The 19,994-nt window shown below is 40.1% G+C and overlaps 1 protein-coding gene across 16 annotated transcripts in view; it reads right to left on the bottom strand.

The window, feature by feature from the left end:
* The window catches only part of TRIM2 (tripartite motif containing 2), a 128,185-nt gene that overhangs the window by 11,741 nt on the left and 96,450 nt on the right, over positions 1 to 19,994 (bottom strand). For 14 of the 16 annotated variants that reach the window (XR_012158601.1, XM_078852492.1, XM_073341388.2 and 11 more), the window contains 3 exons: positions 12,430 to 12,533; positions 10,896 to 11,063; positions 233 to 413 (listed from right to left, as the gene is read on the bottom strand). Coding sequence is in view for 14 of the 16 variants with exons in the window: in XM_078852492.1 (XP_078708618.1) it covers positions 233 to 413; positions 10,896 to 11,063; positions 12,430 to 12,533 (453 nt within the window). In the remaining 2 variants the exon portion in view is untranslated. The remainder of the gene's footprint in view (positions 1 to 232; positions 414 to 10,895; positions 11,064 to 12,429; positions 12,534 to 19,994) is intronic. The other 2 variants (XR_012158602.1, XM_073341390.2) reach the window with 1 other exon arrangement.

Below are 19,994 nucleotides of genomic sequence, written 5' to 3'. Positions count from 1 at the left end.
AAATTAGCACAATGAATTTCTGAACAACGTCCAGGTTTAAGAAAAAAGTCTCAGACAAAGACCCTTCCTTTTCCTGGTGCTGCTCCTGAAAGCTGAAGATCACACTTTGGCTTTTCTTCCCATCCATTTTTTAAATGACAAGGAAAAAGAATTCATATCTAGCGTCTTCAACATGCTCAAACATCATGCAAATGTGAGCAGAAGAGGCAAGAAAAGGGGATTTACATATTACCGTCAAGTGTACCTGCAAACTGCTTGTCCCCATTTCCTCGGCTACCAAACCTGGTTACTATTTTTCCATTTGGCTGGAAGATAAATACACAACATGCTTTGTTGTCCACAACGATGATGTGCCCATTACGATCCACAGAAACACCTTTTGGTCCCATAAGTTTTCCTGATCCAATTTTTGCCTGCAAGAGAAAAGAAGGAAAAATGAATGAATTTGTGTGATATATGTAAGCAAGTACAATTCAGGGAACTCCTGTAATTTATAATCTTTTTATGAACATGGTGTGGCAAGCGAAACTTAATCCTCTAAAATTTACCAGACAGCTTAACTGTGGCCGTAAGATTTATTACAAACATTTTCATTACATTTTTTTCATTTTAAGAAGAAAAGTTGCTGAAATATAGACCCTTTCTAGGATGGAAAGCTATCAGCATTCAAGGCATAAGTAGGCAGACTTAACCTTGCATATACTAAATTATTTGTGTGCTGTACTGCATCAGCAATTGTAGAAGCCAAGCACATACGAAGCCAAACACTTAGCTTAATATCAAGTGCAAATACAGTAGAACCTGAGAGTTAGACACCTCAGGAATAGAGGTTGTCCGTAACACTGAAATGCCTGTAACTCTGAACAAAGCACAGTTCGGGCTCCAGATCCAGCATCTGATGCTCCAGACCAGGATTCAACAGAGGCTGAGCTCCCTACTCAGACCCACATGAGTTTGCAAGCTTGTTGTCCCTCCCTCCCTCCCCAGTAGAGGGAGGGAGGTAGGGAGGGTGTGTGTGCCTGTAAGTAAAAGCAGCAAGCAACCTCCCAGGGTTGGGGAAAGGGGTGAAAGCTGGGAGGAAACATTGTGGGCCAGACTTTAGCCAACCCTTGTTCAGATGCAGGGGTGGGAAGAAGGTACAAAGGACCTCTACCTTTTGGGCACCTGCTCTAAGTCCAGTTACCTGAAAGGATAGAGAAGGGCAGGGCCAGGACTTGATCCCCAGGCCATCAGAGCTGGCTGGGGATATGGAGTGTGAAGCATGCTGCAGTCTTTCTTAGTGCCTGTTAACACAGGGAAGGAATTCTGATGGAGCCAAAGCCCAATCTAGCTTCAAATATACTGTACTGGGCCTCCCTGACATTATACTGCTCATAGCTTAGAAATGTGGGGTTACAGATGAAGTGTGCAAAAGAGACAGGGATCTTGGTGGGACAATTACAAATAAAAGTCACGAAAACACTGAATTACATACACAATCTGTTCCTGTCGTACGTGTAGTGAACAATATTTCAAACACAGTAAATATGTCTTGTGACAACAAAAGAGTTACCAATAGAACTAAAAACTGCAAGGCAAATAATATTGCAACACTGGAAGGATGCTTCCCCTCCAGTGCAGACAATATAGATCAACTCTCACAGGCTGCAGGTGTTGAGAAAGTGGTATAGAGTGCTCAAAATAAAAAGAAATAATGTGATCAAAACACTGGAATAGGGTTAAAGAATATGTTCTTATTTAGTTTGTTATAATGGGGAGATTGACAGGAGATAGCAGGTTAGATTCTTTATCCTTCTTTCTCTTTCCCTTCTTCCCCCTGCTTTCCATGCTGCACTCCACACTAGCCAATGGAAGGAAGCACGTCTGTTCTAACTTTGGTTTGTAGCTGCTTTCTGCACTGATCTTGCCATCTCCTGACTTGGAGAGTTGCAGAAATACTCTAGGCTCCATCTATATGGTTAGGGCCACTGTAGATGTCCTCTGGGAGCAAAGAGACCCCAGTCAGGAGGACAAACATGTGACAGATGTTAATTGCATTGCTTACTTCTGGAAGGTGCTCAGCTGCTACAGTAATGAGTACCATATACAAACCTATACAGAATAGAATATAGACTGTAACCATAGAGACACAGTATGGTCCCCCCAAGTCACACGGCCACAGACTCAGAGCTATGTCTAGAGTGACATAGAATACATGTTAATAATTTCTTCTTGGCCATAGGGCCTGCGAACAATAGCCAGGAAACAGCAACCACAGTCAGAACCCCTCCCTTCAACCGGGGAGCAAGTGGCAGAGAGCTGTCAGAGAAGGACACCTAGCTAGGGGCCAACAGCCCAGCCATACCCACTCACTCAGTTCAGAAAACGCTGCAGTCAGGCCCAGGGGATCCAGCAACCTAACCACAGTGCTTCACCCAGTCCAGGACAAGGAGAAACTAGGCCAGAGCATCAAGGAGCCATCTGGGCATCAACCCAGGGCAATGCCAGGAGCACCCAGGAGCACAGCAACTCCCATGTTTCTAAAGCTTGGTCCATGCTTCCTCCTTATCAGAATTTCTGCCTGACAATTAGGATATCTATCATTTTTGTAAATAAGGCAATGTGTATTAATCAAAGATGCAAATTTGAGCATTGATTCATTTGCATAGAATCTCAAGATTTTGGAACCTTCAACTACAACTGGTCAAAAAAATTCTGATGAAAGATTTTTTTCATCAGAATTTGCCAATTCATTGAAATTGAAACATTTTGTGATGACAATTCCATGTTGATTAAGTTCCTCTGGAAACTGCCTGGTTTCCCTCCAGCTTGCCTGCTGGGCTCTTTAGCAGTCTGCCACGTGGATTGCCTCAGAGTTAGGGAACCAAGGGCTTCCAGCTTCCACAGGTCTGGGGCAGCCCTGCCAAATAGACTGCCCCAGAGGCAGGGCTCCATTCTCTTTCAATGAGAATTCCAAAATGTTGAGGTTTTTTTCCAAATAGGGATGAAACTGTATTTCAAAATAGAAATTCTGTTTCACTCAGGATTTTGATTTCTCCACACAGCTCTACCATGTTCAGGTTGACAGGTATGGGATGGAACAGACACATAACCTGCAAAAATTGGGGTAAATAGTGCTTCTGTAGCATAATCCCCCAAAGGTCTCTTCCTTAGATCCCACAGGAGCAGCTGGGGATCTGTGGGTCTGAGAGCAGATGTATGAGGATGGTAGAAGGTAGAGGCAGGGAGAAGGTGCTTTTTTAGACAGCATGTTTCCCTCGACTACCAGAGGATTTAGAAGCAGACATCCTTATGGTAGTTTGAGGTGAAGTAAAGACTACAGTAATAAGCCCACTTTTCATGGCTTTGTGTATACATGTGGAGTTGCTAGGGCACAGATGCAGAAGAGGGGCAATCCCTTATGAACCATCCTGAACTGCCCTATACGCTGACATAATGGAACCTACATTTCCCCAGCGAGCCTCAACCTCTATATGATTGCCTGAACCCTTCTATCTTGAAGGGAGCATATGGAGAAAACTCCATAAGGTGAACCCTGCAGCATCTCTGCATACTTTTTTCATTTCTAGTGGGTTTTCCCACCACACAAAGAACACATGGCCTTGTATTTGTATGCTATTATATTTTTTCTTAGATCATACCACTGTAAATTTCTATTAGAAAAAAAGACTAATGATATTGTACGGAAAATAATTTCAATGAACATTTTTAAAAATAAGTTTGTTTTGGCAACAGTGGGAAAAAGTGAATGTAGTCATATCCTACCTGTGAAACGTATTAGGGTTTGCAGAGTAACAAACAAGCAAAGGCATCAGCTAAACCTAAACCAGTAGATCTATTTCCTTTTCTGAATTAATTAAACCTTGCTTTTTTTAAATTTGCTGTAAGATTCAAGATAGTCTGTTTCCGCCCCATCCCCACTCTGCAACGTTTCCAGGATTCCTATGGAAAAATACAGATACAGACTAACACGGCTGCTACTCTGAAACCTGTCATTATGCAAGGCACTGAATTTAGCCGTATGGAGTGGTAATCGATCAACTTCATGAAAAAACTCGTACAGATACAGACAGACATCATCTTCCTTTCCAAATAAATTTGTTAGTCTCTAAGGTGCCACAAGTACTCCTTTTCTTTTTGTGGATACAGACTAACACGGCTGCTACTCTGAAACCTATGGAAAAATGATTCATCTCATGAATACAGTGTCTTCCTGCCCATATTACTTCATATAAAATAACATGAATAAAACCAGTGTACTTTACTAATGGGCACTCAATGAGTGAAGTAATAAAATAATTAGTCTTGGGTCAGGATTTTGAAAATAAATTTGCAGACTACACACAAGTTAAATCCAGCTATGATTTGTAGTGCTTGCTATTAAAAATACCATCTTCAGTTTCGTGCTAAATATACTGGTGACATTATTCTGGAGTAACATACTTTTTGTGTGTTTGCGCTTCTTGAAGGTCTCTCAGGATTACAGGCTTGATTATTTAAAACTAAGCATTATGAAATCTCGTCACTTCTGTTAATGATGAGACTGAAAGTATTCTCAGAGTTTTCTCAAAAAGAAAAGGAGGACCTGTGGCACCTTAGAGACTAACAAATTTATTTGAGCATAAGCTTTCTTGAGCTACAGCTCACTTCTGCCACTAGGAAAGAAAAAGTGTAAGGGCTAATCTAAATCTTTCACGCAAATTATGTGTTAAAATTGATTCTGTCAAGCACATTATGTTCCTTATTATATATGCCATTATGAATTTAAGTTATTGATTTTCCCTTTTTCCTGGTATTCCAAATTTCATATGTTGTACATTCACCCTGCTTAGGTGGAAAATGCTCTACGAAGGGATGTGTGTGTGCCTGAAACCATTAGTTACTTTATATCTAAAGTTCAAAGACTTACTTCTACCAGCGTTCAATTTGTTAGTTTTTATTTTTTTAAGGTTTAATTTTGCTGATCATGTTGCTGTAAAGGATCATAATACATGGAAATTAATTCATAGTACTTAGCTTTGTGGGTGCATGCGTGTACAGCTTTGTTTTTGTCTGATAACTATTTTTTTCAGTTACGCAAAGCAGGGAGATGGCTATGTAGCAAACTGTGTGTATCATGCACCTCACTCACAGTTTGACCACTTCTCTTTACCCTCCCCCTTGCCCAGGATTATTTCTAACTATCCAAACCTCTTAGTAATTTCAAACGGCTTCCACTTTTTCTTATTTAAAAATAAAAGCCCTGCCAGATACATGTTTCCTTCTATCCTACCCCACTCTTCAAATACTATCCTGAGGCCCGTGGTGACGATATATCATCCTAGACCAGTGACAGGTTTAAGGACTGATACCATATGGCCCATCAGGGCTGGAAGTGAAGGGGGGGAAAAAAAAATCTCCTCAGAGAGACAGGAATCCCTCTTTTAGCCTTAAGGTATGATATCAAGGGATCTTCTAAGTCATGACATTACTATGCATAGAAAAGCTATTTTTGATAATCTTCAGAGGTATCTAAAATATTTGTCAGTTTTTTCCTCTCCTTCACATGGCATGAGTCCTTTACAGTTGGACTTGTGGCACATCGAAAGGCTGGCTCTAGAGCAGAGAAATAAAAAAGCAGTATTAATCAACATTTCTAAAAACTCTCAAATATTTACTGTATGGTTACCCATGTAAATGCTGGTGCAATATAAAGGCTTCACTGCCACTTGTTTGTGAGTAATGCAGATAATCCCATGTTGCTTCACTGTTTTTGAATCATATGGCCATGCTAATACCAATCATACCACATCCGCATGTATTTCCTCTCTGTCTGAAATAGTACCTAGCTCTTTTTATGCTTTTCATCAGTAGGTTTCAAAGCACTTTACAAAAGGGCATAAATGTCATTACCCCCACTTACAGAGGGAAAACTGAGGCACATGGGAGCAAAGTGACTTACCCAAGATTACCCAGTGACAGAGCAGGGAACAGAACTGAAGTTTCTGAAGTCCTAACCCAGCCCTCTATCCACTAGGCTGCACCATCTCCCACTATAAGAAATTCAGGGTTTGTTGTTGTGTTACAGTAGTATTTTGCTAAGTTCCGCGTTATGCGATATTCAAGTTTCACACCCTTGAGAAAACTTCAGAGTCTGTCCCTATAGCTAGTGGAGACAAAGCATCAGGAAAGTGAAACTTTTCTCCTTTGCATGGGAGTCAGCTACAATAAACCAGCCAAGTCCTGTAATTATGGAGATGCTTGGCCACAACTCCAAAGAAATTTGCTTACTGGCTCTCATTGCTGTTAAAATGATGCAAAGGAAGGAGTGACTGGAATGAGGAAAAAAAGAAGAAGGGTGATAAAAATGACATTAGAATAAGATCAGAATAAAACTCTGACATAACCGTCAATGGTTCAGCCCAACAACTAGCAGACTTCTTGCATCAGATAAGCTGCCCAGTATTTCATGCCCTTCTTCAATCAGAGTCACCATTAATACTTTGTATGTTTATCTACAGTCTCAAAGTGCTTGGCAAACATTGCTGACTTTAACCTCACAAAACCCCTGTGAAGGAGGAAAGTGTTATTGTTCCCATTTTACAGATGGGAAACAGAGACAAGAGATGAAGCAATTTGTTCAAATTCCATAGCAAGTCTAGCAGAGCTAGGAATATAACCCAGATCTTCTAAATCCCTGTTCTGTGTTTCAACTACAAGACCAAGCCTGCCCACTATATACAGAATGCTTATGTAGTAGTCTTGAACTTCTCTCATAAACACAGTCCATTGCGTTTACATATAAAAAGTGTTTTATATTGTAATTACGTTTTCCTCTCCCATTTAATCATTCTAACTACTAGCACCATAAAGTCTGATTTATTGACTTGTACTAGTGTCCTTAATATTAACATTTTGAGTACTTGTCTCTGTGTTAGCAGGGAATGCTGCATGGGATACTGGTTCCCAGGACAACCATCCAGTTTGCTTAATTTATGGTCAATCTAGGGGAACTAAAGAAAATGGCACTCCAGCATCTTCCTCCAATCCAAGCCAGTTTACATGAAAGATTTTAATTATTTATACATTGTTTCAATTACTCCAAAGGTTTGAATCTGATCCCAGTTGCACCTGTTTTACAGCAGTCTGTCTTCAGTTCATTCAGTGACTTCAATGGAGTAATTTGCCCAAGTTAGAGACGAGAACCAGCTCCCCTGAGTATCTGAACATTTTGGAACCTATTTTACCTTTATGTAAGCAGTGTCAGGATGAGCTCCACCCTGACATCTGGTGGTGAGGTGTGGCAAGTTGTGGAAAAGAACTTCAGGGGCCGATCTCATTTGCATAGGCACACCCACCACGCCTAGAATGAGACCATAGCTGCCCAAATGGTCACTTTGGCTGCTGTGGGATCCCCAGTGTCTCTGTTATTGGGGCAGGAAGAATAAATTGTTATTACCCTGATTATGGGAACTGTGCTTGGAACTGTACGTGGCCTTTTGTTATGATGGAGGGATTCACCATCAACTAAGTAGCACTCGCTAGGCAAGGGTCATGGGTTCCAAAACTGTGTGAACGGGGAGAGGCTGGGGACAAGTATTAATACTTGGTGGCATGGGCCCCTTGGTGAGGGCCTTACATGCTGATTGCACTTCCTCCTCTCTCCACTGTGGAATATCAGAGCTAATTTTGATTTCATTAGAAGTCTAGTTATAGGCTGCTGAGCTCACTTTGGGCTGACAGTGCACCAGCACTGGGGCTCCCCTACTATAAGCTGAATTCACCTAAGAGCTGAAATCACTGAGTGTTGTGTTAAGTAGTGGGGGAGCCTGAAGATATATTATGGAGCAGTTTGCGGGACGGCTGGTGAAGCAGTTCGACGCGGAGCAGTGTGTGGATGGCAGGAGCTGCTTGTGGGCCGTGGAGCTGAGTGAAGGAGTTCATGGGGCGGCTGGCGGAGCGGAGCGCAGCTGAGCGAAGGAGTTCGTGGGGCGGCTGGCGGAGCGGAGCGCAGCTGAGCGAAGGAGTTCGTGGGGCGGCTGGCGGAGCGGAGCGCAGCTGAGCAAAGGAGTTCGTGGGGCGGCTGGCGGAGCGGAGCGCAGCTGAGCGAAGGAGTTCGTGGGGCGGCTGGCGGAGCGGAGCGCCGCTATGGAGCTATGGGGCGGTCAGCTTCAGATCACGTAAGGTGCCTCTTACCTCCGTCCCATTTCCACCCCGGTTGGGAGGTAAAGCTCCGCAGATAAACTTTCGAACTCTGGGGCTGCCCTGACCAGGGACAGAGACTTTTGGGGCATTGGACTTTTGGGACTTTGGGTGATTTGGGGTTGCTGGACTCAAGAACCAAAGGGAAAAGGGCATGCCCCAATTTGCCTGGGGTGGGTTTTTTTTTTGCTCATGGGTTGTGTTATGAATCCTGTTGGTGATGTTTCCCCAACATAATGCCACATTGTTTCTCTCTGTTATTAAAAGACTTTTGCTACACTCAGACTGTGTGCTTGCGAGAGGGGAAGTATTGCCTCTTGGAGGCGCCCAGCGGGGGTGGTATATATTTGTCCCAAGTCACTGGGTGGGGGCTTGAGCCGGTTTGCATTGTGTTATTGGAATGGAACCCCTAGATATTGAACCCGGCCCTTGTTGCTGCCAACTCTGACGGGCAGAAGGGTTACATTTATAAGGGAAGTACCTCATGTTTCATGCACACACCTGAGACATTCTATATCTGTTTCTTTAACAGATCTGTTATAATTTTTTTAAATCAACAATTGGTTAATTACCGATCTTCAGGTAAAAGTAGATCAGGTAGGAAATTCAGCTGCATACACCCTAAGGCTATATGACTGCATAATTTACTAAGAGGGGTGTCATTGAAGAGATTATAACTGTCTGCTATAGAATGAGTTATTTAGTAAAACAGCAGTCAAAGGGAGGGCATTTCCTCCCAGTTCATAGCCACCTGCAGGAGCTCAGGGCTTGAGATTTTAGGTTAACTTCTAGAAAATGCCAACTAGAAAATTATGCTCCAAAGCCAGACTCTGGGAATGAGAAAGCATATTGGTAGTTTCTCATGAGGGCTTTTATGTGACTGAAGAGCATATTGCCATCTCACTCAGTCCTGCGGACTCTGTCTCAGACTTAGGGACACTGCTTTTAATTCTCTTCAATTTTACCTTACCCTGAGTACAATGCCTGCTAAGCTGAACGTCAACAAAGATGCCTGTTTCTAATTCCTCCAGGAAACAGTCCCTTGTTTTTAAAGTGTTAGCTGACTTTTTATTCTGTTTCTTTTAAGAGCATAATAACCTATATGAACAGCAGGTACAGCAATAAAATTACCTCTGGGATGGATATCTCAAACCTAACCGGTTTTTTTGCCTTTTATTTTTCCTATGTCTGTTATGTTTCTGTGCTGCATTTAAAGACCTATTGTAATAAGTATAGTCTACAGACAACAGTGTCTATGATTTACTGTGGGTCAAATTCTGCCACCCTTACCCTTGATGAGTAGTAACCTTAGTTCTTAAATAGCTCTTCTGAAATCAACAGGGCTTTGTCTAAACTAGGGCTTAGGGTCTGATTTAGCACATTAGCTAATACAGGCTAACTAATGTGTATTAGAAATCGAATGTAGACAAGGCACGCTGCATTTAACATGTTCTATCCTGGCCAAGTTGAAGTTTAGTGGGAGCCTACTCACATGAGTAAAGAACTACTTAACGTGAGTAATGATTGCAGAATCAGGCCTCACATAACACTCTCAGGAAAGTGGGACAAGAACACAGCCTCTTTTGCTTGAAGTAAAGAACACCTCTGTCTAACACTAATAGGAGGTCCTTATCCTTTCCATGTGCTGACCATTAAAGACTAACAGCATGCACTCACATACAAAATCAGTACATTACTGTAAACTTCATTTCACCGAGAACAAAGAGAAAAAATCATGGGCAGAAATAGTTTTTCTTAAGCAACTAAGTACATGATCCAAAAGAGATTTTCTTGGTCACATCAAACTTTAAGGCCTAGTTTGTTCTGCCGTGTGTGGGCAGCACACAGCTGGCACTGGTAAAATCTGTCAAGAACTAGAGATTCTTCGTGACCATACTGACCACAAAGAACCATGGGACAAGGGATAATATAGATGTGTTTCTAGCAAGTTCATAAAGCTTATATAATTTGTCCTTCTCTCTAGTGGAGATCTTGCTAGGTCCTATTTTATTGCTACTCGAATAATGTAATTCTCTCTACTCTGGGATGCCTGCAAGTCAACCAGCACACAACATGGCAGCCCATAATACATCACTCGGGTGATCTTTTGTGAATATAATACACCTGCCTTGCTGTCTTTGCATGGGTTGCCAGTAGGACAATGGGTGAATTACAAACGTGCTTTGCTGACATGCATGTAGTAAACAGAGTAGGACGCACCTTTCTGAGGAACCAATTATCAATTTGGTATCCTTCTAACACACTGTGTTCTTTCTCTAACTGCCATTTGAAGGTCTCAACTCATGTTAAGTCATGGCCTCCAGGATATGAAATAGGCTACCACTGGAGGATCTGTTAATCTTCCCACCTAGTCTTAAAGTGCTGAAGACTATTTAATGATATGTCTGTGGAACTGTTTGGAGTTTGGCACTCTGTATTATTGTTGGGTGTTACGCAATTCTAAGTTGTAGTGCGGCACCCGAGCACCTAGCCGATAAAATATTATTAAAAATATTAATTCATATACTTTTGGTATCTCAGTTTTGACATTTTCCTGTTTCTTATTAAACTTGGTTTTAGGTGCATCATGGCTTTCCACAAGAAAAGAATATATTTATTAACCTGTTTCACATCTCCAGTTCTCTTTCTCGAAACGAAAGAGACATTAATGTATTCTCTTGTTAAACATTCACAGCTTCATATTATAGCCTTACCTTAAATTTTCCATCTGATGAAAATATGCTAACCCATTTGTTATCATAGTCTGCAATAATGATGTCACCACTAGGATGCACAGCCACTCCTGTGGGCCTCTGCAACTGGCCAGGAGACCTTCCTCGTATACCAAAACGACTTTTGAACTGGCCATCATTGGAAAATATCTGTGATTTAAAAATATTTACTTTTAAAAGTAATTCTACATGAATCACAGTAATTAATGTCTCATCACATGGTCTTTGGCAAAAAGAAAAATAATTAAAGGACTGGAAATATTAATTGTTACAGTCCCTTTTCTGACTGTAATAATGAAACAATGTTACTGCACATATTTGAAACCAATTTAGGCCTCAACCCGGACCCTAACTTTATTGCAAACAACTACTTTGCACTTACATAGCACCATTCTTGCAATAATCTCAAAATGCTTTACAGACATTAGTGAATTAATCTTCACATCATCTCCCTGAGGTAAGGAAGTGTTGTGATTCCCATTTTATAAATGAAAAAAGTGAGGCACAGACACACTTAACCAAGGTTCCACAAGAAGTCTGTGAAAGAGATGAGGGAGGATAGAATGTAGAATAGAATGTCAACATTTAATTACCTGAGTTAGGGGTAAATATTGGGTGATATCCTGAGAGGTGCTAAGGTACTTATCACCTTTCAGAGTTTAGCCCACTGGCTGTGTCTTCATGACAGGTAATTAGATATTGAAATTTCATCTGTGGCTGCAAATACAATTTTGCACTTGTATTTCATGTAAGAGCATGTTTAGAAGCTACTAATGAAAATTTGATGCCATGTCTCTTTGAAAACGTGTTTAGTTTATTAATAAAAACAAGTTTATACTGCAGTTGACTCTGCGAATCCAATATTCTGAGGGAAGAGGAAACTATCACGTTAATCTCCAACCATACATGCAGTCAGAATGGAGCTGATAAATCCTTAATGGTGAAGATGATACTGATAGAAGGGAGGGAAAAACCCATCCACCCAGCTTGATCTTCACACAGGAAATTGAATCTGAACACCTAAAACCAGGATACTGTGGTTATTGGGGCTGCCGCTATAGAAATCAACGTTTGGATGATAATATCAGAGAGAAGAGTAAATTAAAACAGACTGATGTGAAACTAAAAGGTATTTGAAAATGAAACCTACGTTGCTTTTTGTTTTTCCTCAAAAAATCAGATTACGCAACAGAAAGTTTGGGCACTGTATTCTGGATTTTATTTGGGAACACTGATTGAAGTAATAAAACTTGTAACGCAAAGTCAATATTTTTCTAATATGACTGCTGATCAATCTCGTCTTTATATTCAAAGATAATAAAAAGGGAAGCAATTCTAGCACATGCTGTAGCAGATCTGATATGAATCTGAAACAGCTACTATATTTCAAAAAAAATATCAGCGTGATCCTGAATGCTGAGCAGGGCAGGCTTCTCTATATTTTCTAGCCATGCTTGTACCTTACAAAAGGTATCTTTAATACAGTAAAATACTGATATTAAAAGAGTTGTAATACCTGTACACACTGGTTGTTACTGTCTGCAATTAATATTTTTCCATTTGTAGATGCAGCTACCCCCTGAAGATTTGTAAATTCTCCTTTGTTTCTTCCTTTGGTACCTAAAATTGGATATAAAGCACATATCAAATCAGGTTACACATATCAAATCAGTTAGGGCTTTCAATTCCAACACTTAAATTAGGTTTCATTTTGTCCTTATACTCTAGATTTCTCATGTGAAATATTCCTGTTACCATCACCAGTCAAAAGGAACATGTATCTGAAAGCAACAAATCTCAGTAAACGACAGAGGCATTGTCCTCTTATTCCTCAGGGTAAGTCTTCACTACCCGCCAGCTCGGCGGGTAGTGATGAATCTATCGGGGATTGATTTATCGTGTCTCGTCTATACATGATAACTCAATCCCCGAATTGACACCTGTACTCCACCTTGGCAGGAGGAGTAAGCGGAGTCGACGGGGGAGCTGCTGCGGTCGACTTGCCGCCATGAGGATGGCCAGGTAACTCGAACTAAGATACTTCGACTTCAGCTACACCACTAGCGTAGCGGAAGTTGTGTATGTTAGTTCGAACACCCACTCCACCTCCAGTGTAGCCCAGGCCTCAGTCTGACTGCCATTTTAACCCCTTCAAGTAGTAATCCCTTTTCCCTTTCAGAAATCATGGTACCTTCATACTTTACATCTTTCTGTGACAACAGGAAAATGCTTCTCAAAAGGATGGTGGCTATTAGGCTTCATGTTAGCTCAGACATACGATAGCGATGGGTATTAAAATAAGAACCTGGACAGATGGAGGAGTGTAAAATATGGGCCTATACAGTCTGGACCAGTGAAATTAGAGGTTTAGTTAGACCATATCTGAGAGTGTATTTGTGAGAGACCTTTCCAGCCATTTCAAAACGGGAAGCTTGCCGGTCATCTGTACATATAATTTCCAGTTTATATAAGGTTTTCCAGGCCTTATTTAGATGGTAAAATCTTTGAGGCAGGGACTGTGTTTTCTTAAGGATTTGTTTTGCATCTATCACAACAGGGACCTAATTCTGATTGGGGTCTCTGAAAGCTACTGTACTATAAATATTAAATAACAACAACTGAGATAGAGCAATACATGTACCACCACCACCTTACAAGTGCCTTGTCAAATCAACTAATGAATTCTCACAATATTGCTGTGATGTAATTAGGTACTACTCCGATTTTACCAGGGAAACTGAGAAGTTAAAACTATATTTTCAGAAATGTTCACTAATTTTGGGTATCCTCTTTGAGACACTTACGGGTCCATTCAAAATTAGTGAACACTTTTGAAAATGTTGATCCTACATGACTTATCCAAGGCCACAGGATTCTTGGGGTACCTATGTGGGAGTGAAGGATTCTCTGTGTCCTCACCCCACCTCGTACAAACATGCAAGAATGGCCCAAACTTGCACCAAGGTGACCTGTAACTCTTAGGAATGAGCTTCTTTTCAAACAAAAAGATTCTATGCAATTTACTAAAAACTGGCTGTAATACTATTTCCATTGGGCAAGTATTTTTACAAGCATTCATTGGCCACATATACCTTCTACTTAGATGTTTCAATATATAGTTTTCATTGAAAAATTGTATTTTGTTTTAGTCAACCCAAAATATCCCTCAACGCAATTAAAAATGTTCTGGCTAGGATTCCAGATATAGGAGCGATGTATTAACCCTACTTTGTCTTTGGCTCTCATTAGGGATGCACATTCAAGAGCAATGCATTTGGCACTACTCCTCCTCCCTTCAATGACAATTTCCATTGGGAAGCATGGATGCTGGGTGCACAGTTCCAGTTATTGGTCAACAAGAACATTTAATTCCTCTGCTCTTCATACTGAAACTGTATCCCTTTGTTTCTCTCAGTCTGTTCTTCCAACTACTGGGCACTTTCATTCTTTCAATATGATACACATTTTTTATAATTATGGCATTCGAAAGGGAAAGTAAATGTTATGAGAACAGCCAGCTATACACCATTCATGCTATCCACACTGGACTCATTGTGCTTAAATAACATTAACTTTATTTCTAATTTACACTCAACAGGAAAATGAACAACAACTTTTAGGATCGGTATCTTACTATTACAGCTGGCTGGCAAATTCTGACAAAATATTTGTTGTGGGAATTTGCAGATTGGTTTGTGGAGACTGTTTGATTGTGACAAAGTTCTGATGGAAAACAGGCATATCTAGAAACTTGCCTACCAGGCAGCTTTCTGTTCGAAATCTGCCTAGTTTCCTGATGGCTTCCAGGGTCCACTAATCCAAGAGACAGCCACCCACCATGAAGACTTCCTGGGGACCAGAGACCCCAGAGCTTCCGGCATCAGACACGCTGGGACAGCTAACTAGGCAGATTGCCCTGGAGTCCTGGATCCAGGGCTTTCCCTTTTGTAGAATTTCAAAATTTGGAGGTTTTGTTCCTAAACAAAATTTCAAAATATTGAAACCCTCCACAAAATGGAATTTCCTTTCTTCACATAGCTCTAATTTTGAGCGTTTCCTTTGGATCCTACATATGTGGTGGCTCTGTACATATTGTTGAAGCAAAAGGGCTAACTATGTGCGAAGATTTGTGCCCAGACTTCCACCCTCTTACTTGGACAGCCATCTGCAAAAGGATATTTACTCAAACTTCATGCATGTCTTGCTATCATACACCCTCTCCTAATGTTTGGTTTAGGAGAAGAGTAAGAAGTAAGAGGAGTAACTGGAGTAAGAAATGCCTAATATTACAGAGATATGCTGGGGGGAGGGGGAGAAGAATGTGTGTAACACCCACAAATCTTCTATGCAAATTTTAAAACCTCCATCAATGTATTGGATATTGAGGGTGCATCTAATGTTTTTAAAACTTCTGAAAATGCAAATTCAGTAGACATTTATGCACCAGACTCAGACAGAGTTTTGTTAGAAGGGCTTTCTGGATGATTTTTGTTTGTTATATGTGGACACCTCTCACTGGAAACTTGAATGAGACGAAACACATCACATAGACCATCAAATAGCAACACATTTCTGGTCCCTACCACTCTGGAAAGGATTTGAACTACTCACCTAGCAATGAAAATTTGTGAATCCCATTACCAATTAACTAAGTCTTCCATCTGCCCAGAAATATTTGTTTGACATAAAAAGCATCAATCCATTTCTTACTGCTTATTCTGTGTTTGTTTTTACTTAGATATACTCAGAACAATCGAGGACTGGAGACATAACCATATAGTAATTTGATTATAAAAATCCTACAACTTGATGGTGTGTGATTTTTCCCCGGTAACTCATCCATGTTCTATATATATATGCGCAGCATTTTAGGCCTGATCCTCAGCTGGTGTAAACTAACCTAGCTCCATTAGCTTCAGTAGAGCTAGGTTACTTATGCTAGCTGAGGGGATAGTCACATGGATGCACTCTGTTTTTAATGTTTAAAATTATAAACTCCTGGGAAGGGAAGTGCATTTTCCTTTGTTTTGTACAGTGCCAAGCACATTGTCATTGCATAGTAATGAATCAAGATCAGCCTGACAGGCACAAAAAATCCAGACATGTCAGTCTGAACAGCCTTCACATCCTACGTGAACACCACTTTTTATGCACTGCACAGTGTGCCTCTACACATTCAAATCCATTCCTTCTCCACCTTCCACTGCCAGTCTTTAACTTGGCTAGGACTGGAGTCTGAACAATAAAAATGCAGGTTGGCTTGTTGGGAAGCTAAAGGCTTGCTGTAAGTGAAACCCATGAATCTCCTGGGACCACCAGTTGCAAGTGGGTTGTGTACTCTTTGAAAATATCAGATTTCCAAGAAACTGATGGAAAAAATGTTTGCTTGTGCTGAGCTGCACACAGAAAACCCCTCCTATCTACGCAGTCACTTGAGATAAAGTGCATCTACATCCCTTTTTTTTGTAGATTTGCCTCAAAATTTAGAAGGAAAATCAGTAGCAGGCATACACTGTCTTATCAATGCCAAGAAAGGAGGGAATGAAAAAGTGAATGATAAAGTATGCCCTAAAGAGAGAGTTGGGAGAGAGAGTTCCTTGACACCCAATCTCAGGAAAAGGCTGCACTCAGTGCTCTTTGACCAGAAAAGGTGGGACAGTTCAGTGAAGAACTGCGGGCAGGTGTTTGTGGGAAGGAATAAAGAAGAAACAGATCCTGGAGGATCTCTTTTAAAAGTATAAACAAATAATTTTGGATTTTCACAGCTATTAAGTTTAATTATTTGTCAAATGTATACCCTTATCCATTCCATTCTGAAATTCTGCGTCTGTACCATCAATTATCTAGGTAAACAATACTCTCTCTATTGGCCCCATTCAGCATTTCATAGTCACATAAATTATTAATAAGCCCCACAATTGCTTTCAATATATGTGAGGAATCAAAAGATCAAATAAGTTCCTCAGTAGAAGGTGGAAACCAAAGCATGTGAGTTTTTAAATAAATCAAATTTAAGTACACATGCAAAAGCATTTACTTACACATTCAATTAGGCAACTAATCACAATCTGGGTAAGTTGAAAATTTCATATTTAAGACGACAACCAGGCCACACTCTCATTCAGGGGACCAATAGTTTTTGCTCCCTAATATTGCCTCTGGAAATTGTAAGGGCAAGTTTGTTGTGCACCCTGAAACCTAGATGTATCTTACTGAATATTTAGCTTTAAGAATTAAGGGAAGAATTTTTACAATGCTAGTAATATGCTCACTGGTTTTCATTGCTGTAATGTAGCAAGTTCCACTTCCCATTAGTGTTACCTGGTAAGGGATCTACAATAGAATTACATATTTGCTACAATAATATTTTGATATTTTGAGCACTTTTGGACTCTGTAGTGTTTAAAACACTAAAAATGTGTGCATGTCTCTAAAGCAAGCTAATCCATGGGCATAGAAAATTAGAAAGAAATTTCATATGCCACGTCCCATCAACAGAGTGTTAATCAATACCACATTTGTATTAATGGCCAGCACAAAAGCACTCTCCTACCAGATTTTGATGAGTTTTCTTGTGTATAAAAAACTCAAATCCTAGTTGTAAACAAATATCCACATGCTCCATTATGGTTCTCCAATAGAGCTGTATGAACCTTTGGCTGCAAAAGTCAGAACGCTGCTAAACCTGCAAACTCAACCCAGGATTGTCGAAGGGTTTACATGAACCTTTTCCCTCTCAATGAATTCAAGAATTGGATATATGGTTTTATTAAAAACCATGAAAAACTTCTTTTCAGTCACAACTAGCCAAAATTCAGAATTTTCAAATGAGTCTGGAAGTTGAAAAATCTTAGAATAATGGGGCTGTAGGTCAAAATAGCAGGTAAAACTTCACATATGCTCATTAATTAAGGGCATTCGAAGTGCACACTGATATTGAAGTTGTGGTTGCAAGACCATTCAGTCAGTACTTATGCGGTTTTGGAGCTCTCTAATGGACTGTGCACATGTAGTACACAGTACATAGTCCAGTGGCCAGCAAGGCAACTACTTCTCCATAGATTTTTTTAATCTGGAAGAGCTATTCTGTTAAATAAATAGATATGCATTCGCCACAGAATGGGAGGAAGTGACCCATGTATCCCATTGGGTGAAAACTCCAGTGTCAGTAGACAAAGCTTCAAGTTCTAAATTTATTTTTTCAAGCAGTCAAAACAAAAACATCACATTATGTTGTTTCTGTTATAACAGAATGAAGCTGTGCTTCAACTTTCAAAATACATTTGGACTTGTTTTATAAGTGAGGCTTGCAGTATACAGACAGGGCTGTGAAAAATTGGGACTGTCCCATGAATTGTAATCCAACCCGATATCAGGTTCATGGTACAAGCTGCTCACTTGAACCAAGATATGCTGCAGTGCTAACAGAAACTACAGGTAGAAATAATATCAATATATATCCAGATCTCTTAATTATTTTCAAGGTTATTATTATTTTCATCTATTTTAGTATTTTTAAAAATATATTACTTTAAAAACTTATCTGACACTGTAGAAAATGAATTATTTTAAGGATGGGCCAAATTCTTCCCTGGGTAAACTGAATGAATCTGGCCTTTGCTCTGTGTGCATGTGAGCGAACACACATGAGCGACAGAGAAACCAGTGCTCATGAAGGAGGTCAGATTGACAGACATGGTAACAGAGGTCCCCTGTTCATTCTTAGAACTGGCACATCTCAAATGAAAGCTTGCACAGCTGCTCTTATGTAGCTGCACTGTTAGGCTAGGCCTCAACACTGACCTGTGTGTCTTGTGTACTCTAGGAAAGTTAGGACACAGTTTGCCACTAGTGTAGCTGCAACAGTGGGAAACGTCTGTTTTTTAAGCTTACTGTGAGTAGGGCTAGATGACTGTGTTAAAAATGCCTGAGACATGTCTACTCTAACCCCTCCGTTGTTGCTATCACCAATGGAATTGCATTGGTGGACCCAGCCCAGATGAAAAAAAAAAAAAAAAAAGGTTTAATCTCCACAGCTTTTTTCAATGACCAGTCTCCCTGATGAGACTAGCAGCAAGAGTTGCGTTTATGCTGCATATGGTAGTATTTTTTGTGAGAAGGATACGTGCCCACTAGAAACTGGAGAATGTTCAACAGGAACTAAATGCATTTCACTTAGGCCACCAAACAGTCATCAGGATACAAAGTCTGGCCACTACTGAAGTGGGCTGAATTTGAACCTGTGACCTAAATGTGAAGGGCTCTATATCTTGTTTCCAATTTTCTGAGACTGCACGCCCCATAAAAAGAAATGTTATTGCCAATAAAACTGAGCACCATCCTCTCCTTGAAGAGACTCATTAATATATATTGAATCTGTAATATTCACAGGGTCATTTATTTCACAATGCAATACACTGATCTGCTTCTTCTGGTGATCCTCTGTGCAGCTTCCTCCAATACGCACTTTACTCCTCTCCATTCTACTTTAAATATCTCCCCTCCAAAATAGATTGTTGGGTCCATTTTCAAAAAGAGAATGTTAATTTTAACCTAGATACTATGATAATGAATTATGTAATCAAACGGATATGGCTAATCATATGCACAAAGAAACCAGTTGTGATTGTATGCCTATCGCAATTCTTAATGTATTGTGGTCTTTAACATTTGTTCAATCACTCTCTTCAGTGACTGGCAAAGCCAGCATATTGTCCTGTTAGCAAATTCCATACATGAACCTCTGTAGACCTGATTTTTTAAATATTGTAATCTTGCTCATTTTTTCCCCTCCCCAAGTCCTAGGGAAATTTATAGATTTAATATTTAGTTACCTTGTATTATTTTAAGATACAGTAAAATAAAGTATAGGCCTTTTTAGTTAATGAGTTGTTATATTCACAGGCACAAACTATATTAAAAAAGAATTAAGACAGAGTAATTGTAAATGAGACCGAGATGTTGTATTTATTTCCAAAACAAGCACTATAAGCCCAGGAATTTAGAGATAAGGTTAAACTAAAATAAATAGCCCAAATATGTTAAGGTATGGAAATGTACAGTTAAGACATCCAAACAACT

This window comes from Lepidochelys kempii, chromosome 4, assembly GCF_965140285.1.
Source record: "Lepidochelys kempii isolate rLepKem1 chromosome 4, rLepKem1.hap1, whole genome shotgun sequence".
Classification (NCBI taxonomy): Eukaryota; Metazoa; Chordata; order Testudines; family Cheloniidae; genus Lepidochelys; species Lepidochelys kempii.
This window is presented reverse-complemented; position numbering and strand designations above follow the sequence as displayed.